The sequence below is a fragment of the Mesoplodon bidens genome (assembly GCF_964165515.1).
Source record: "Mesoplodon bidens genome assembly, chromosome: 10".
NCBI lineage: Eukaryota > Metazoa > Chordata > Mammalia > Artiodactyla > Ziphiidae > Mesoplodon > Mesoplodon bidens.
In genome coordinates this window covers 86,235,233-86,254,473 of record NC_138172.1, presented here as the reverse complement: position 1 = coordinate 86,254,473, position 19,241 = coordinate 86,235,233, and the positions used below count along the sequence as shown (strand labels likewise).

The 19,241-nt window shown below is 43.6% G+C and overlaps 1 protein-coding gene across 1 annotated transcript in view; it reads right to left on the bottom strand.

The window, feature by feature from the left end:
* The window catches only part of KIAA0319, a 71,363-nt gene that overhangs the window by 1,379 nt on the left and 50,743 nt on the right, over positions 1-19,241 (bottom strand). The window contains exons 12-21 of the mRNA XM_081245384.1: positions 17,957-18,080; positions 17,175-17,307; positions 16,007-16,155; positions 14,388-14,539; positions 12,594-12,732; positions 11,752-11,911; positions 6,744-6,886; positions 4,931-5,053; positions 3,653-3,743; positions 1,845-1,936 (exon numbers count right to left, since the gene is read on the bottom strand). Coding sequence (XP_081101510.1) covers positions 1,845-1,936; positions 3,653-3,743; positions 4,931-5,053; positions 6,744-6,886; positions 11,752-11,911; positions 12,594-12,732; positions 14,388-14,539; positions 16,007-16,155; positions 17,175-17,307; positions 17,957-18,080 — 1,306 coding nt within the window. The remainder of the gene's footprint in view (positions 1-1,844; positions 1,937-3,652; positions 3,744-4,930; positions 5,054-6,743; positions 6,887-11,751; positions 11,912-12,593; positions 12,733-14,387; positions 14,540-16,006; positions 16,156-17,174; positions 17,308-17,956; positions 18,081-19,241) is intronic.

Genomic DNA, 19,241 nt, shown 5'->3' with positions numbered 1-19,241 from the left:
CTTGCAGGAAGCAGTCTGGAGCAAATGATTCACGTAGGAAATGCAAAAAAAAAAAAAAAAAAAAAAAAAAAAGAGGCTGGGACCTCATAGAAAAGCACATGAATCCAAGGGAAGCCATGAAGCTTGGACTTTGTCCTACTAGCAAAGGAGTGACACGATTAAAATGTTGTTTTAAGATATTACTAAAACCCAGTGGCAGGACAGAAGGAAGAAACAGGAGTAGCTGGAGAGCCAGCCACACACATGGAGCAGCACAGCACAGAGGAAGGGAGTCCAGGCTCTGGAGCAGACGGCCTGTCCCCGCTGCCTTTGGCGCCTACTAGCTCTGTTACTTGGGCAAGTTGCTAAACTTTTCTGTGCCTCAGTTTCCTTTTCTGTAAAATGGGGATAATCGTAGAGCTGTTGGCAGGATTGGAATTCAGTGGTAAAGTGCATAGAATGGTACCTCCTACATATTAAACATTAAGTACCTGCTAACTATGACTGTTGTTACTATTAGCCCACAGGTGAGATCACAAGGGTCTGAACTAGGGTGGTGGTGAGAACGATGAGGAAAGAGGGCAAGAGATTAGGCAAGACGGAGTGGCTGGAGTGGGGACGAGGCATCCTGGACCAAGCACCAGTGCCTGAGGTTTAGAGTCTGGTAATGAGGAGCCCAGGGGGGCTGTGAGTAGAAACAGCACTGCCAGAGGGGGAGTGCATTTTAGGAGGCAGGTGGGTGAGACAATGCACCCAGAAGCACTTTGAGGTCTCAGGTACAAAGTCTCTTTATAACACCTCTGATATTAGTTATGTAATACAGATGGTGAGCACTTGATAAATGCACGCTATGATGTGGATTTCCTGAGAAGCCTCCCCTGCCAAAGGCCCGAACCACACTCTCCATACATGCTCAGTCATCCTGGCCCCTATGTTCCTACAGGGCATCGTCCGGCTTCTGTAGGACCCTGACTCTGGTGTAATTATCCTCCCCTGGGCTCTGAGCGCCCCAAGGCAGGCCCTGTGCTTCATTCTCCTCCCCATCTCCAGGGCCTAACTCAGGGTCTGTGCAGAGGGTAGATACATGACATTTGCCGTGGACAACGTTCTGCATCTCACAGCTTCGAAAGTGATTATGGCCCTCTGTAAGAATCAATTTAGTCATCAATCCAGAATTATGACAAGTCCATAGAATCAGTGCTAAGCAGCCTCAGAGGGCCAGAGAAGGCTCCTTTAGTCTCCAAGAGTTAATAAGTGAGAATCAGAGAGTTAACTGAGGTGGGCAAGAGGTAGCTCTCAGCATGGGGATCAATTCATGCTGTGAACAAAGTCAATTGTTTGTAAAAGCTTTTGTGTCCATCTATACACATGGCTGATTAGCTAATGCAGATGCTGAAAAATGTTTGGTTTTGAAGTCCAAATGTTATTTTGCGGCATTTTGTGTGTGGCAGACCTAAAGGGCACAGCATTCAGAGATGAGCCAGGGTGAAACAGCACCATAGGCCCCACCCTCCAACCATGAGTAGAGAAAAGCCAGGCACTGGGGACACCTGTTTGAAAAGCAGTCTTATTCCTGGGGTCATTTGGTTCGACCAATAATAGGCATTTCCTATCCCTCACCCATTCATGCCTCAAAGCACTTTGCCAAGATTTCATTACGTGTATAATACAACTATTGCCTCCCAGGTAGCATAGCCCCGGGACTGAAGTAGGTTGATTTTCTTCACAGAATCCCAGCCTCGCTCTTCCTCCCTGGTTAAAGCACCCACTCCAGCCTGCTGTTCTCCCTTCACCTACGGTGACTCTCAGACACCTGGATCAAATAATGGAAAGGCACCAGGAAATCATCTTGGAGGCTTCCTTACCATATTTGGGCCTCAGCTCCATTCTTTCCTGGTCATCCATGTTATCCAGGATTGTGTACTTTGTTTTTTTCCTTATTTTAGTCCTTTTTCGTCTGAAAAGAACAAAGGAAAGGTCAACTCAGATTCTCAGAAAGGGTAACTAGGATCCAGGATTTAAAACACGTGGAGGACACCAAAGGAAATGTTTTGCCTTTAGAATTGATTACATTCTATTAATTGGCATCTTTTATTAAGGATATGCATACACAGCCAGATCTGAGTTTGGTGAGTCTGAGGTACATCATGCATCATGAAGAAACACACGTCAGAGTAAGAACGGCCATACTGCCATCACCCTCCTAACTGCAGGCTCTCACCCAATCCCCAGGCTGAGGTGCCAGGGACCTTTCCCCTGAACCTATATTATGCTGAGATGTCCAAAGATGCAGGAATGAAAAGATGATGTAACTGGCAGTCAGAGAAAACAAACAATAGAAATTATAATAAATTCCCCCAAAGGAATAAGCAATAACTCAGTCAACACATAAAAACAACTGGGCTGATCCTATGTACCTCATCCTACGCTTCAGGGGATAATTTGAAACTACATATCAACCCTATGGTTAAGATATGTAGAGAACAAACAAAGGCAGTTTTCTGATAGCTTGGTGATTAACAGCATGGGCCTCTAACCCTGGGTTTACTGTCAGGGTGACTTTGAGATCATTTTTTTTACCTCTGTGATTCCATGTTCCCACCTGTAAAATGGGAATAAGAATAGTCCCTTTCTCATATGGTTGATAGGAGGACTAAATAAGAAAATACACAGAAAGCACTTAGAACCATTCATCACGATGGCAAATACCTAATAAATGCTCACAGTCAATCACCATCATCCTCATCTACTTTATACAAATGTCACAAAGCTGCAGAATTTTTAAAGCCAAGCACAGCAGGGTGACCATCATCCCAGATGGTTCTGGGAAAACTTAATGGGATGGAGGCCTCTCAGTGCCTGTGCTCTCTTTCACCAGTCCTACCTTTGGGAAAATAACCACAAATAAAACTAAAAAAATTGATAAGTGATATCTGAAAAATAACTATTATGGTATAACCATTATTTCTTTTTTATCATGTCTCCTTTGGAGAGCATTTATAGAGTTCCATATAGGAAAGTGGACCCAATGCTGTCTTCTAAGGACTTGAGTCATCACTGTTCCTACAAATCTCCTTACAGAGGGTCAAGCATGGGGTTATGGAAGGTTCGGACAAGTAGGCAGCTCTGGGGCTTCTCAGCGGTCAGCTCCATGGGAAAAAAGAAGGAAACATCTAAAGCAAAACCTCTTTGGTGATAGTATTCACTTCGCTTAAAGTTTTGCATTTACGAAATAGAATTCAGGTGGATTAGATTGTTGCTTCACATACGTAAACTAATGTAAATCTAGCATTTGGATCGGTCTACTTCTACAACTCCTTTCTCTACCAAGGGTGGATTAGTCAGGCCACTTAGGTACTGTTCTAGTGAACATAATGCGAGACTGATAGAAAAGAGCATTAGATTTGATACAGAATCACTGAATCTTCTAGAAAATATGAGAGCTGCAGTGAAAAAAAGCTGTCTCTAGTATTATTCTATTTAACTAGGCACATAAGCCTCGTGGGGGAGAATGCATTATAAAGTACTTTTAAAGTCGAGTTTCTCTTCATAGAAAGAGTGACTGTCAGACAGTTGAGCAGCTTCACAAACCCGAGCAAAAGCTGCTAAAACTGTCCTATCTCCTTCAATGTTGCGTCTTTATTTCAAAGACATAAGTAAGGGTGCCAGGTACCTCTTGCAGCAGCAGATACAAAGCCAAGTTAAACCCCCTGTTAGCACGACAAGAGTTAGAGCCAATGTTGTCACATAGAACACACTCCACTCTGAAAAACAAGAAAACCAGAGCGGACATGTTACATACCATTTGCAAAACAGCTTTCTTTCAATGACTCACAGTGAATATTTCTGAGTCCTTACAAGGTGAAATACAAATAAACCAAGAACAACTTAAAACCACCCGACTCTCATCCAACTGATTCAGGGACCTCATGGAGCACATATTTCACACTGACCTGAGAACAGAATAATCTGAAAAAAAAGAAATTCATCAGTTAAGAACTAAGGCCTCTTAAACACCCATGAAAGTCACATCAAAATATTCATTCCAGAATCACAGAACCTCAAAACTAGTTCTGGCCTGGTTTGAATAAAGCCAATAAAGTATTTGTACGGTCGCCTATGACACGAAGACACTTTTCACAGAGCCAGACAGCCACTCAGAAGCTACCTGATCTTCACTTCCCCCACATCCTTGTGGAAATCCAGGGTAAAAAGTTCTGCACCAGCCACTCAGGAAGAGAGAAGCCAATGGAGCAAAGACAAAAGGTTTACCTCTGTTAAATGTTATATATGCTCCTTGGAATAACAATCCAAGGGCTGGCTATTTTCAAATTTTTATGTAGTAGAGAGTGGGAACATAATTTGGCAGTCAGCTCGTCCTAATTTTTCAGCCAATTATGTCCATCTACATCCCCAAGAAAACAAAATTACTCTTAGGAACAGACTGGCATTGAAATACAGTTCCCTCCTCAGAAGAGACTTAAAGGCACCAGCTTGGCCAGCTGAGGCGGTGGTTCCAATTTTTGGTGCCTGCTTGGGCAGACAGCCTGGAAGAATGGGCCAATTTTCTTGTTCATCTAATTCCAGCCAGGTCCACACCAGGGACCACTTCACCAGAAGGTCACACTCAGCTCAAGCCAAGGCAGGTGCAATCTGGAAATGGGGACCATGTAGCCCAAAGCAACCTTCTCAGCAATGCCAGCGATGGTTAGCCACATCTGCTCTGCCAAGGTGAATCTCCTCATCAGGAAGTTTTACGAAAAGCCTTAAACACACCCCCAAGGTGAACCGTGGGAGGATCTTAACCCATCACCACGTGAGCTCGTTCGCTTGGCTTCGGGTGAGAAAAGGATTGAATTTACAGCTGCAAAGCTAGGCAGATCTTTCTGACAGTTCAGAATGATTCGTCTGAAGGCTCCTCATCCAAAGCCACCATCACACCAGGACTCACCACAGTTGCTTTCCCCATCCTGGATATAACGCTGGATCAGGTTCTCCATCCACAACTGAGAGCAAATGCAGCGCTTTGTGATGGGGTCACAGTGACCGTGGCCAGAACACTTCAGGACGCACCCTGCAAGGAGGCGAGTGGGGCAGAGGTCACCATGGAGAAAAGGGGCTCCCTGGCTTCAGCTGTGTCTTTTCATAGCATAGACCCTGAACAGAGGCAGCTCGTTGAATCAAGAGACTCCTACGCTGTGAACAGGGGTCCCAGGGAAAGTCTCTCGGATAGACAATCTCATCTGGAAGCAAATGGCAGAAATATGCCAACACCTGTGCTGTGAAACAAAAGCCTTAATCATGTAGCAGAAACGTAGCACCCTTTGGCTTAAGAAAGAGAAATTCTAAGAATTTATCCAGTGAAAACGACTGGGGATGTGCACAAAGATTTATCTACATTGCAGTATTATTTAAAATCAACCTGATGGTCTGTAAGTAGAGGATTGGTTGTATAAGTTGTGGAACGTATCTAGGATGGAGTACTGTGAGGTCATGAATATGTTATTGAGGGATGAATTTTAAAAGATTTGAGAAAATGATCATAATATGATTTGAAGTTAAATACCAGATTAAAAAATTATATATCAAATTATCCTGATTGTATTACGTGTGCCTAGAGATGGGGGAACTAGAAGGAAAAACATCAAAATATTAACAAAAGTTATCTTTGGATGGTGGGAATTCTAGACTCTAGAATCTAAAGGATTATTCTAATTTTTTTGTCTTCTTGGATATTCCAAATTTCCTACAATAAATAAATATTACTTTTGTAGCTAGAAAAAAAGGAGTTCTTAAAAAAATAATTTACTCCATATTACAAAGAAAGTCAATTGTGGATAGGTATACATCTGAAACAAATTAAATTTTACTCCCCAAATGGTATCACAGTCCCCAGTGTTTATTGAAATGACCCCTTTAACATAATAAGGGATTCATGTTCCTTGGAAGGTGGGGACAGAGACCTGGGATAAAGACCACATTTCCATCCACACATATGAATGAGTTTGGTGCCAGGAAGAGGTGGCAGGCAAGCCACTAAGAAAAGAGGTACCACTGGAAGGCACTTAAAAGCTATCTTAAATTTCCAAGAGTCTACATAACACCATGTTCACAACCTAAGACACGATGTCCCAGGTCAATAAATTATATAAACATGGCTTTTCCAACCAATAACACTTATCTGTCTTTTAATACTGTTCTGACCATCTAAGTATGAAATCTCTGACAATGACCAGTATGAAAGAGTATGGTTTTAAAAACAGACCATAGCTGTTGTTTTTCTCCAGTTTCCCTCAAAGACAAAGCATAGTTGGCAAATGTACGTTGCAGGAAACCAGCTGGAGACATAAATGCAAAACAAATCCCTGGATGCTAAAGCAAAGATGTCCACATGTCCTCTTTCTGTGCCAGTAAAACATAGCCACGATCAGCAAATCTGATTCTTTTAGAATATTCCCGTAGGGGTTGACATGGAGAAATTGGAAAGATAATGAAATATTGAACTTCATTCCTACTTAAGTCAAAAAAGACTATGAGACCTGGCTACTGTCCCACCATATAGGAACCAAATCATATTTCACCTTCTCCGAAAAATCTTTCCCTTTAACCTGGGTAGTTATGTTTCTGTAAGACTCCCATTGCATTTAATTGGATGGGATGTCTAGTCCAGTGGAATCCAATTCTGAATATACAACAATTAGGTATTTACATTACTTGAACTTTAAAACTAAAAATAAAAAAGAATATTTCTGATGGGGACATACCTGCTGTGTCAATCCTCAAGACTTTGAAAAGCAAGAAATCAGCCTTTTCCTTTGAGAGCCGCCTGTGCAGATTTCGGGCCACTTCCGCAGCTTTGAGGACCTTGAAAGGTGGCCCAGTCTGTACATAAAACACAATCATGGTACTGCAGAGGAGACAGAGAGAGAGGCCAGCCACACAGTTATGCGGTGACCAATGTGACACGTCCACTCCAGCCATCTGACCTGTGGGGCTGAGAAGACAGACAGCCACAGCTCTGCCGCTTGGCAAGGACATAGGGGTGTATTCTGAGGGCCAAGGGATTGATCGGTTTCTATTCACAAATAAAGGCTCTTTGGTCCCAGAGTTCAGCTGATGATAGACAGACCTTTGGATAAAAGGAGCAATGTATATGTGTGTGCAAACAGACATAACCACACACAGAATGAGAACTTTCAGACACATCTTCATTTTTACCTTTTTGTTGAGATATAATACACTTAAAATAAAAAGTCACCCTTTTTTTTTTTTTTGGCGATGCTGTGCAGCTTGCAGGATCTCAGTTCCCAGACCAGTGATTGAACCTGGGGCCAAGGCAGTGAAAGCCCAGAATCCTAACCACTAGGCCACCAGGGAACTCCCAAAAGTCAGCCTTCCGAAGTGTACAATTCAGTGGCCTTTAGTACATTCACAAAGTTGTGCAACCAACACCACCATCTAATTCCAGAACATGGGCTTCCCTGGTGGCGCAGTGGTTGAGAATCTGCCTGCTAATGCAGGGGACACGGGTTCGAGCCCTGGTCTGGGAAGATCCCACATGCCGCGGAGCAACTCGGCCCATGTGCCACAACTACTGAGCCTGCGCGTCCTGCTCTGCAACAAGAGAGGCCGCGATAGTGAGAGGCCCGCGCACCGCGATGAAGAGTGGCCCCCGCTTGCAGCAACTAGAGAAAGCCCTCGCACAGAAACAAAGACCCAACAGAGCCAAAAATAAGTATAAAAATAAATAAATAATTCCAGAACGTTTCCATCATCACAGAAACTCCACACCCATTAACAGCCGCCCCCCAGCTCCTGCCAAACACTATTCTACTTTCTGTCTCTGTAGGTTTAATTATCCTGGGCTTTTGATATAAATGGAATATATATGAGGCATTTTGCATCTGGCTTCTTTCATTTAGCATATGTTTTCAAAGCTCATCCAAGTTGCAGCATATATCAGTATTTACCCCTCCTTTGAATTGCCAAATATTATTCCATTGTATGAATATATCTCATTTTATTTATCCATTCATCAGTCGATGACAATTGGATTGTATCTACTTTTTGGCTATATGAATAATGCCACTGTCAATGTTCACGTGCCAGATTTCTTTTTTTTTAAACATATTTATTGGAGTATAATTGCTTTACAATGGTGTGTTAGTTTCTGCTTTATAACAAAGTGAATCAGCTATACATATACATATATCCCCATATCTCCTCCCTCTTGAGCCTCCCACGTGCCAGATTTCGTATGGACATATGTTTATCATTTCTCTTGGGTATATACCCAGGAGCAGAATAACTGGGTCATATGGTAGCTCTATGTTTAGCACTTTGAGGAACTGACAAACTGTTTTCCCCAGTGGCTACACCATTTACATTCTCACCAGCTACGTATGAGTGTTCCAATTTTTCCGTATACTTGCCAACATTTGTTATGGTCTGTCTTCTGGATTACAGCCATCCTGGTGGGTGTGAAGTGGTATCTCAATGTGATTTTGATTTGCATTTCCCTAATAGCTAGTGACGCTGAGCATCTTTTCACGTGCTTATTGGCATTTGTATATTTTCTTTGGAGAGATTTTATTCAAATCTGTATTAGTTTCCAAATGTTGCCATAAAAATGTACCACAAACTGGGTGGCTTAACCCAACAGAAATTTATTCTCCCACAGTGTTAGAGGCTAGAATTCCCAAATCAAGGTGTTGGCAGGACCATCCTCTCTGAAGGCTCTAGGGGAGAATCTGCTCCATGCCTTTCTCTTAGCTTCTGCTGTTGCTGGCAATCCTTGGCGTTCTGTGGCTTGTAGACACATCACTCCAATCTCTACCTCCAGTATCACATGGCAGGCTCCCTGTGTGTCTGCCTCTGTGTCTCTTTTCTTATAAGGACACAGTCACGTTGGATTAAGGGTCCACCCTACTCCAGTATGACCTCATCTTAACTAATTCCATCTGCAAAGACTATTTCAAATAAGGACACATTCACAAGTCCTAGGGGTTAGGGCAGAACATATCTTTTGGGGAGACACCATTCAACCTACAAGTGTTTTTATCAAAAAAAATTTTGTCAGGGCTTCCCTGGTGGCGCAGTGGTTGAGAGTCCGCCTGCCGATGCAGGGGACGCAGGTTCGTGCCCCGGTCTGGGAGGATCCCACATGCCATGGAGCGGCTGGGCCCGTGAGCCATGGCCACTGAGCCTGTGCGTCTGGAGCCTGTGCTCCGCGACGGGAGAGGCCGCGACGGGAGAGGCCACAACTGTGAGAGGCCCGTGTATCGCCAAAAAAAAAAAAAAAAAAAAAAAAAAAAATTTTGTCAAATGCTTTCTCATGTCTATTAGGATGATCATACGGTTTTTGTCCTTTATTAATATGGTTTACTATATGTACTGATTTTCATGTGTTTACTCACCCTTGCATTGCTAGGATAAATCCCACTTGGCCAGAGTGTATAATCCTTTTAAATATTTCTGGATGGATCCAGCAATTCCACTCCTGGGCATATGTCCGAAGGAAATGAAAACAGGATATCGAAGAGATATATGCACTCCCATGTTTAGTGCAGCATTATTCACAATAGCCAAGATATGGAAATAACCTAAGTGTCCATCAGTGGATGAATGGATAAGGAAAATGTGTTATATATACATAATGGAATATTATTCAGCCATGAGAAAGAAGGAAAACCTGCCATTTGCAACAACATGAATGGACCTTGAGGGCATTATGCTAAGTGAGATAAACCAGACAGAGAAAGATAAACACTATATATCAGTTATATGTGGAATCTAAATAAGCCGAACTCATAAAAACAGAGAGTAGAATGGTGGTTACCAGGGCTGAGGGTAGGGGGTGAGGAACTGGGGAGATGTTTAAGGGTAGAAACTTGTAACCAACAGATACATAAGTCCTGGAGATCTAATGCACAGCATAGTGATTATAGACAACAATACTGTATTATAAAGTCAAAGCTGCTAAGAGACTAGATCTCTTGCACACGCACTAGATCCCACCACAAAAAAGAAATGATAATTCTGTGACATGATAGAGGTGTTAGCTAACTCTAGGTGGTAATCAATTGCAATATATAAATGTACAAAATCAACATATTGTACACCTTAAATTTACACAGTTATACGTCAATTATAGCTCAGTAAAATAAATAAATAAATAATATGTTGCTGGATGCGGATAATATTTTGTTGAACTTTTTTGCTTCTATATTCATAGGGCATATTGGTCTGTAATTGTGTGTGTGTGTGTGTGTGTGTGTGTGAGAGAGAGAGAGAGAGAGAGAGAGAGAGAGAGAGCCAGAGAGAGAGAGAGAGAGAGAGAGAGAGAGAGAAAGAGAGATGGAGAGAGAGAGAGAGATCTTTGTCTAGTTTTGCTATCAGAGTAAAACTGGCCTCATAGAATGAATTGTGAAGTGTTCCCTCCTCTTCTATGTTTTTGAAGAATCTGTGACTGTGGTGCTAAATCTTTTTTTTTTTTTTTTTTTTTTATTTTGCGTTACATGGGCCTCTCACTGTTGTGGCCTCTCCCGTTGCGGAGCACAGGCTCCGGACGCACAGGCTCAACAGCCATGGCTCACGGGCCCAGCTGCTCCGCGGCATGTGGGATCTTCCCAGACCGGGGCACGAACCCGTGTCCCCTGCATCGGCAGGCGGACTCTCAACCACTGCGCCACCAGGGAAGCCCGTGTGGTGCTAAATCTTTAAACATTTTGTAGGATTCACTAGTGAAGTCATCTGGTCCTAGTTTTTGTGGGAAGTTTTTTGATTCAATCTCTTCACTTATTATAGGTCTATTAAAATGTATTATTTCTTCTTGAGTCAGTTTTTATAGTTGTGACTTTCTAGAATTTTGTCCATTTAATTTAGGTTAACTAATTTGTTGACATATAATTGTTCATAGTATAATCCTTTTCATTTCTATAAGGTTGGTAGTGATATCCCTTTTCATTCCAGATTTCAGCAGTTTGAGTCTTCTCTCTTTTTCTTGGTCATTCTAGCTAAAGCTTTATCGATTTTGTTGATCTTTCAAAGAAACAACTTTTGGTTTTATTGATTTTCAGATGTGTTTGGTTCAGTGTTTGATATAAGAAAGGGAAACGTATGATCCATTTTTGAAAGAGTTCCATAAAAAAATAACTAGTATTTTTAATTTATTATTTTTCTAAGTAAATTTCAGTTATCTGAAAAGCAAACCTAAACAGAATAGCTGACAATAACTGGCAGATGGATTTACTGTGAATAGTAGGTTTTTATTCCCATATTCTGTCTGTCTCTCTCTCTCTCTCTCCCCATCCCACTTCACTGTTCATAGGTTGGATAAGAGTTTTTTAAAAACTCAATTAAAATTGTAAATCTTATAAGAAATCAAGGAAGAGGTTGAACTTTATAGACCCTCAGAAGACAGCAATGGTAACCCATAATCCTCTCACACTGAGAGAAGCCTCAGCCCCTACACACGGGGCAGGGATGAAGTCTGGCTGTGAGGCATCCCCCGTGCGTGCCCCAGACCATGCGCACGCCCTCTGATGATACCAGAACTAAAACCCAGCTCCCTCTGATGTTCCCTATGCCTTCATTCAGAACATTCTCAATCAACAAACATTTACAGAGACTTGTGGGAAAGACCTATAATGATGTTGTCCTTACTGCTTCCCTTTGAGAAAAAAAAAGAATATGAATGGGATAAACATGCATGCAAAGACACAGAACAAGAGAGGAAATGACGAGCTTCAGGCTGGACTGTGCAGTTCTTACCTGAGATCCGAGTGGGCCTGAATCTTCTGAACCTTGATGTCTGAGTCCAGCACATTCAGCAGCACCGCCAGCTGCCTCACAAGGGTGTCCTTCTGCTGTTCCGTCAGCTGCCCGACGCCAACCTGCAGGATCAGCTCCACCAGGCCGCTCTTCTTCGGGTCTGGGGAAATGAGAAGACATGGGCTTTCCACTTGGAAACCCCAGGCTTGATAATAGGAGGAGCAAGGCCTGTGTAATAGTTAAAGACCTTTAAACGACCCCTGTGTAATTTCTACGCTTAGGTTCTAGGGCTCAGGTCAATTCTTCCAAGTACCACAGGAGCCACTATCTGAGAGTACTTCTTCCTTCTTTTATATCAGCTTGCTGTCTATTAACTTTTCTCCAGATGATAAGGAGGTGTGCCTAATCTGCCTCTGGGCTCACGTGAAATTTTGGGACCTCACACACCTCCTCGGGCCTGGTAAGAGAACTATGTCTCCGAGCGCTGCGGGCCCAGCCCAGTTTATGCCGGGGGTCAGTGTGGCCACCTTGCTGGAGCTGCCCTCTTCACGCTCCCAGGAATGAAGGCCTCGTGTCCACCTCACATTAGGTCTTTGTCTTCTGGCAGGAAAATCAAAGTGACCAGGGAGTCCTGCTGCCAGATCCAATTCTCCCTAATGAGTTAGGAGGCTGGATCTGTTTGGGGATAGATAACCACAGGCAGAGAAAACCTCAAAGTGGGCCCAGCTTCCCACACCGGGTTCCACTGTCACCTGCAAGGAGCCCCAAAGGCTGACCCCTCCCCCCAGCCCCCGCTCACGGACCAGCCCCACAAACCCAGGCCCGGAAGCCTGTGAGCGCACCTGGCCGCACTTCCACGGTGGCAGTGTCCATGTCCGAGGCACCCTGACTATCAGCGACTCTCAGGTGGAAAGTGTAGACCCCCTCCACCAGGTTGGTGAGCTGCAGGGCCGTGCTGTGGTCAGAGCCATCCATGACATCCTGAGAAATAACCCAGTTCATGATTCAATAGTCAGCTCCCAACCTGGGCCTCTGTTGATCCCAAACCTTGGGGTCCCATCTTTGTCACACATGCATGATTCTAAGGGGCAGGGTGAAGAGGAAGCAAGGTGGTGGGTTAGTGATGGTCCGGGTAATCCTCAGCGTCTTTCCCACTTTTAAAGCACCAGGAGGCACAATCCTCAGACAGGACTTTGTGAGCTGAGCTGATTCCCAAGGGCTCTCTAGGAATTACCAAATTCCACCCTACAGAGGGGGAAACCACCGAAATTAGGGCAGACACCTGGAGGGTGAAGCACTCTCTTTGAAGTGCTTTGGGTCTTATTTTCAAAGATAGTTTTACAATGCTCCCATTTGGGTTTCCTCATGGTGTATCAGGTTCACCTTCTCAAATGACCCAAGAGCCTGAGTAGCAACATCTCTGCTCAAAGAATTCGAGAAGAATCTCCCAGACCCTCGCTCTGACCTTGCTAACAGAAGAGGGTGGTAATAAGGGCTCTGATCAGAGAGCTGTTATAATTATACTTAGAAGCTAACCCCCCATCTGGCTGAACAGTATTCATTCCAGAGTTACTTTAGAAATTATAAAGTATTCTCAGTTCTTTCCCTGGGACCACTCCTTCAGTACATCTCCAAGAGTAAATTTGCATCTCTCAAGTCCATAGCAACAGCAAGAATGAAGATGTACCTAAATTTACACCCTAAGAGGCAGAGTGATCTAATGGGGAAAAAGGCCTGCCAGGAGCTAAAAAACCTAGGTCTATCTGGTTTGACTAAGGATGAGTTAGTTAACCTTGGCCAAGTCACTTTCCATCCCTGCATCTCATTCTCTGTACTTAGGAAATGGGAATAGCAATCCTCGATCTATTGACCTATCTGGTACAATGTTGAGGAAAAGGAAAGAATCCATTTGGACCAAAATAGGAACAACGGGGAAGCTAAGGAGCAGAATGAGTCCCGTGAGAAGACATGGTTTCAAAGTCCCTCCAGGCTATGGCTTTGTTGATCCCAAACCTGGGCAAGGAAAGTCTGGGCAAGGAAAAAGTCGGAAGGGACTTCAGATTTGTTTAAACTGAACAGCAGCCTGCTGCCTCCAGCCCTCAGGAGAAACCTAGAAGCATAAACACCTTAGTGGGGACCGTGGAAAGGGAGATGAGGTCATAACGGAGACATTGCTATGGAGTTAACTGTGTTTCCTCATCTGTTGAAGCCCTAATCCCCCAGTGTGGCTCTATTTGCGATAAGGTCTATTAAGAGGTAATTAAGGTTAAATGAGGTCATAGGGTGGGGTCCTGATCCCATAGGATTAGTGTCCTTATAAGAAGAAACACCCAAGAGCCCTCTCTCTCCCCCTCCCCTCCCCTCTCTCCTCTCTCTCTCCCGCCACCCCCAACTCCCGCCCCACCCCTGTGAGGACACAGCAAGAAGGCAGCTGTCTGAGAACCAGGAAGAGAGCTCTCATCTGGAACCAAACTGGGTAGCGCCTTGATCTTGGACTTCACAGCCTCCAGAACTGGAAGAACACAAATATCTGTTGTTTAAGCTACCCCGTCTATGCTATTTTGCTATGCAGCCCTAGCAAACTAATACAGATGTAATGATTAGTGGTCCAGGGGCAATTCTCTTCAAGTACTCACTCCAGCTGCTGGACTCTGGCCATCCCGGATCCACAGATAGGACACAATTCCTTGGTCATCAGTAGACCTTGAACCATCCAAAGTAATGGAGTTATTGGGAAGCACAAGAACATGTCTGCCACCAGCCTGGGCTCTGGGAGGACTATTATTTTCTAAGTCAAATATAGCAGAAATGAAAGCAAAGAAATTGATTTAAAACACTTGTGATAGAAGTGTATCACAAACTATCCATGACTATTCCATCTTGCAGATATGTAGATTTAAAATATCCAAAAAGCATCATTTCCTGCCCCAAATACCCATTAGATAACATACAGACTTTCTTAAAGTTCTTTTTGCACTTAGCTAGTTGTAATTTGGCAGCCTATACAGTGGACAGTTTTCTATTATCATTACAGTTTTTTCTCTTTTTAGAAAAGAGAAATCATGATCTTACTTATGTTCGGGGTCTGGAAAATGATAATATTTTGGTTTAGAATATGCTATGGAGTATTTTGTACTGGTCCACACTATCTGGTCACAGAAATATTTTTGTTTCTAATAGTGCCAAATCTTGCTTGTCTAAGTAAATTGAAGAGGGAGGATTCAAGGCAGTGGGGAGAATCTGGCACTGAGGAGGCTTAATTCCATTGTCGATACAGGGAAAGGCTAGAAAGAATAGAAATAGACTGGCAGTAAATTGAGTAAGCCCAAAAATCCTTCTATAAAAAACAATCGAGCTTCAAAACTGGAACTTAAGACAACCACCCCCTTTTATGCACATATCCCCATACATATCCCCATACTTTCACTACTATTATATATGGCTGAAAACTTCCATAATAAGACGTGAGAAAAACTCAAATCGATGTCACTGTGCTGATAAAATTGTTTCATCCTTTCCCAACTGCCCAGCAAATAAAGTCCAAATGCCTCAGCGTGACACATGACACATGACACATACAATACCTCAAGGCTGAGCTTCTGCCTTTGTCTCAGCCACCCTCCCCAGTGAACTGACACTCTTGCTGGTCCATAATACTGGTGAATGGATTTTCCCATCCAGCCATGCTCTTTTACACCTCTCATCTTCAATACATCATAATCATTTATTCATTCACTGAAGTAACCAACATCTTTGATTTGCCATGAGTCTAGCACTGTGCCACATGAAAGAGACAGAAATATCTGAAACAAAGGTCTTCAACCAGCTCACGCTCAAATGGAAAAGAAAAAAGAGACAAGTACATAAAGCAGGATGTCATAAGACTGGACCACACATTTCATATTAAGAAACAACACAGAATTTGAAACCATCTCTGCTCTTAGATTTCCAAGGAAGAGAGAAAGCAAAGCATCATGTGGTCACTAGGACATGGGGCTTTAGTTGCCAGTAGTCATAGAAGGAGAATGAAGCTATTAGGACACACACTCCACAAACAAAAGGAAATGCTGTGCACATGGACGGAAGAAGAGTGACCTTTGCTTGGCCAAGCAGAGTTCGGTATCTGCTATAGCCAATAAGCAAACACTAACGTTTCCAGATAACCATGGCCTGGCTTAGGGTCTGTGAGACTGAAAAGCAGAAGGGGCCCAACCTCCTCCACTGGCAGGTCCACCTGCCCTCTGCCTTGACTCACCCTTCCTCACGGTCACGCTGAGGGTGGTTGTGCTGCTTAGTCCCTGCTGGTCTTTCACCGCTAAACGGAAGTGGTAGGTACCCACCTGAAGACCGCTTACTGTGGCTATAGCTTTGTCGATGTTTTCCATCTCCACTGCGCTGGGGCCTCTATGAAACAGGACAGTCATTAACAAAAGGCAGGGGGCATGGGATTCTGACGACGGCAGGTATGTTGTTTGTGTCCTTATAAATGCTTCTTTTCACAGCAATAATATATACCATCTAGAGAATTCTAAGATGATTTTGTATTCATTTAGATCCTCTAGTTCTATGTAAGAGTCACAAGTTAAAGCCTATTTCAGACAGAGGCTGCTGGATTCCTGGGCAGAGGATTTTGGAGTCTTCGGTTTTTTAAAATTGAACTGTCAGTGAAATGATCAGAATGGAGCCTTATAAATTATTCCTGTTTCTCCTTTGAATAAAATCAGCTGAAATCCTCAGTTATCTTTCGAGAGAGTGTGGAGGAGGAGAGAGAGAGCCAGGTAATTGATCTCCTGGCTCAAGAGAAATTATTCAGTACAGCGGAGTCGTGAAGATCATGGGCTTTGTAGTCAGGAAGACCCACGATTGAGCCTCAGCTCTTGCTCTTACTATCTGGGCAACCAGAGACCCTGTGACTCACTCATCTCTGCAAGCCTCAGTTTCTTCACCTTTAAAATGGGAATAATATCATTTACTTCTTAAGAACTGACCTAGGATTCCATGAGATTAAGCATGTACAGCACAGAAAACGCTGGAGGATAAAGGAATCCCCTTGAACTCTGTACTTCTGTTGTCTATAGTCACTGCACGTGGTTTGAGTGAGTGTAGACTGGGGGGCCTCGTGAGGACCCCACCCAGGTTCCCCTGCACCTCTTCTGTCATGAAGCTCACCTCACACTAAGACAGCCCTGTCCACCTGCCCCAGCTCCACCTCTCTCCACTGTCAAGGAATGTCCATCTTGTCCATCCACACCTGATATAGAATCCAATCAACAGTTCCCTGGCCACTTCTAGAAATGTGCTTAAATACTGACTCCTCAACACTCTCAAGCTGATTGTTTAATGTAGACCCTCCAGAGCAGGGGTAATATTAGCTCTCATCCAGAGAGGGAACCCAGCACTCAGTGATGAGATGGGCTGACTACCTGACATGCTCCCAGTGGTAGAAAACAATGCCATGGTCATCACTGCTTCTGCTCCCATCCAGGGTGGTGCTTTCCACCGGGAAGACCAGCTCCTGATCCGGGCCAGCGACAGCCATCGGAGGCCTGTTGTCTTCTAGAATTATAGAAACGGTGTGAAGAAATATTATCTCTTTGCATTAAGTCTGCCATCCTCTGATTTCTTGATTTAAGCAAATTACTCATATTCAGCTCAGGCAGCTACTAGAGCATGCCCTGTCCTTTGGGAATCCTGGGGTGAAACACTGCAGTCTCCTAGCTGACCCAGGAGTTAAACATTCTAAGTTTGAGATGGGGGTTACAGGCAGCAAGAAATACTGTTCCCTAATACGTACGTCTTTGGTTTCTTTAAAATACCTTAAAAGTCATGGAGTGGAATTGTAGTTAATTCCCCAATGTCTGGCCACAAGCCATCTGAGTATCAAGCCACACATAACTACCAGCCTTTTCAAGGATGCCCTAGAGCTTTGCAGCAGAGTGGGGCATGGCATCAGAGCCCAAAGTGACTCTGGAGATAGCTCTCATTTTGTCCCTCATGCCATGGTTTGGAGACACAGATAGGACATAATTCAGAACCACAAAAGCAAATTGCCTTGATATTAAGACTCAGCTCCTGCAGCCCTGATTTCTTGATAGTTCAAAGATTTAGAGAATTTGTACCAAATTTGGCTGGTGTGAAGCCCAGAAGCCCAGATGTCATTTCTGTTTTAACCTCTGGGGCTAAATCCCTTTCCCATCTCACCTACCAGGCTGGACAATCACAGTGACCACAGCTGTGGATTGCTGCCTTGAAGAATCTGTTACCATCAGCTGAAATGTATAATCTCCTTCCTTCATTGCAGACAAATGAAGGTACGGTGTCTCTACTCCCTAAGTAACAGCAAATACAAAAATGAAAAAGAAAAAATAATATTAAAGAAGCACAAGTAATTAGCGCGACATAATGAAAAACTAGTGATTTTACTAAATGTGGAGATCCTGCTTTAAAAAAAAAATGTGCATGTCCCAGGAAAATGGGATCTAAAGTCCACTGTATATCCTCAGATGCTACTGAAAGAATATAAATTAATATGGACTTTTTGGAAGCCAATCTGGCAGCATCCATTCAAATGTTAAAAGAACATGCTCTTCAACCCAGCATTTCTATTGAGTACCTACACTAGAGAAACGCCCACATGTGTAATTATGGAGACTCGCCCATAGGTGCTGACTGAGGCACTGCCTATGACACCAATAAAAAAATGGAAACAATCTAAACAATCATCAACAGGGGAATGGCCAAACCCACCACAATACACTGTGGGATGCTAGTTGAAAAAAAAGAAGTTTAAAAGAATAAAGTAGATTTATAAAGAATAAAGTGGAGGGCCTCCCTGGTGGCGCAGTGGTTGAGAGTCCGCCTGCCGATGCAGGGGATACGGGTTCGTGCCCCGGTCCGGGAGGATCCCATATGCCGCGGAGCGGCTGGGCCCGTGAGCCATGGCCGCTGAGCCTGCACATCCGGAGCCTGTGCTCCGCAACGGGAGAGGCCACAACAGTGAGAGGCCCGCATACCGCAAAAAAAAAAAAAAAAAAAAAAAAAGAATAAAGTGGAAAGATGTCAAAGACATTATGAAGCAAAAAAAGAAAGCTGTGAAACAATGGATACAGCATGATAGATATTTGCTACATGCACATATACACGTATGCAAACACATAGAGGAGATTGGTATGCACACACATTAAACTCATAAAAATAATTATCTTGAGTAAAGGGACTTGGATGAGGTCAAGGTGTATTTTCACTTTATCAGAATTTGAGTTTGTTTTTAACCACAGGAAGTAATTAATGTATTACTTTTATAATCAAAATAAATTTTGTGGGCTTCCTTGGTGGCGCAATGGTTAAGAATCCGCCTGCCAATGCAAGGGACACAGGTTCGAGCCCTGGTCTGGGAAGAGCGCACATGCCACGGAGCAACTAAGCCCGTGAGCCACAACTACTGAGCCTGAGCTCTAGAGCCCTCATGCCACAACTACTGAGCCCACGTG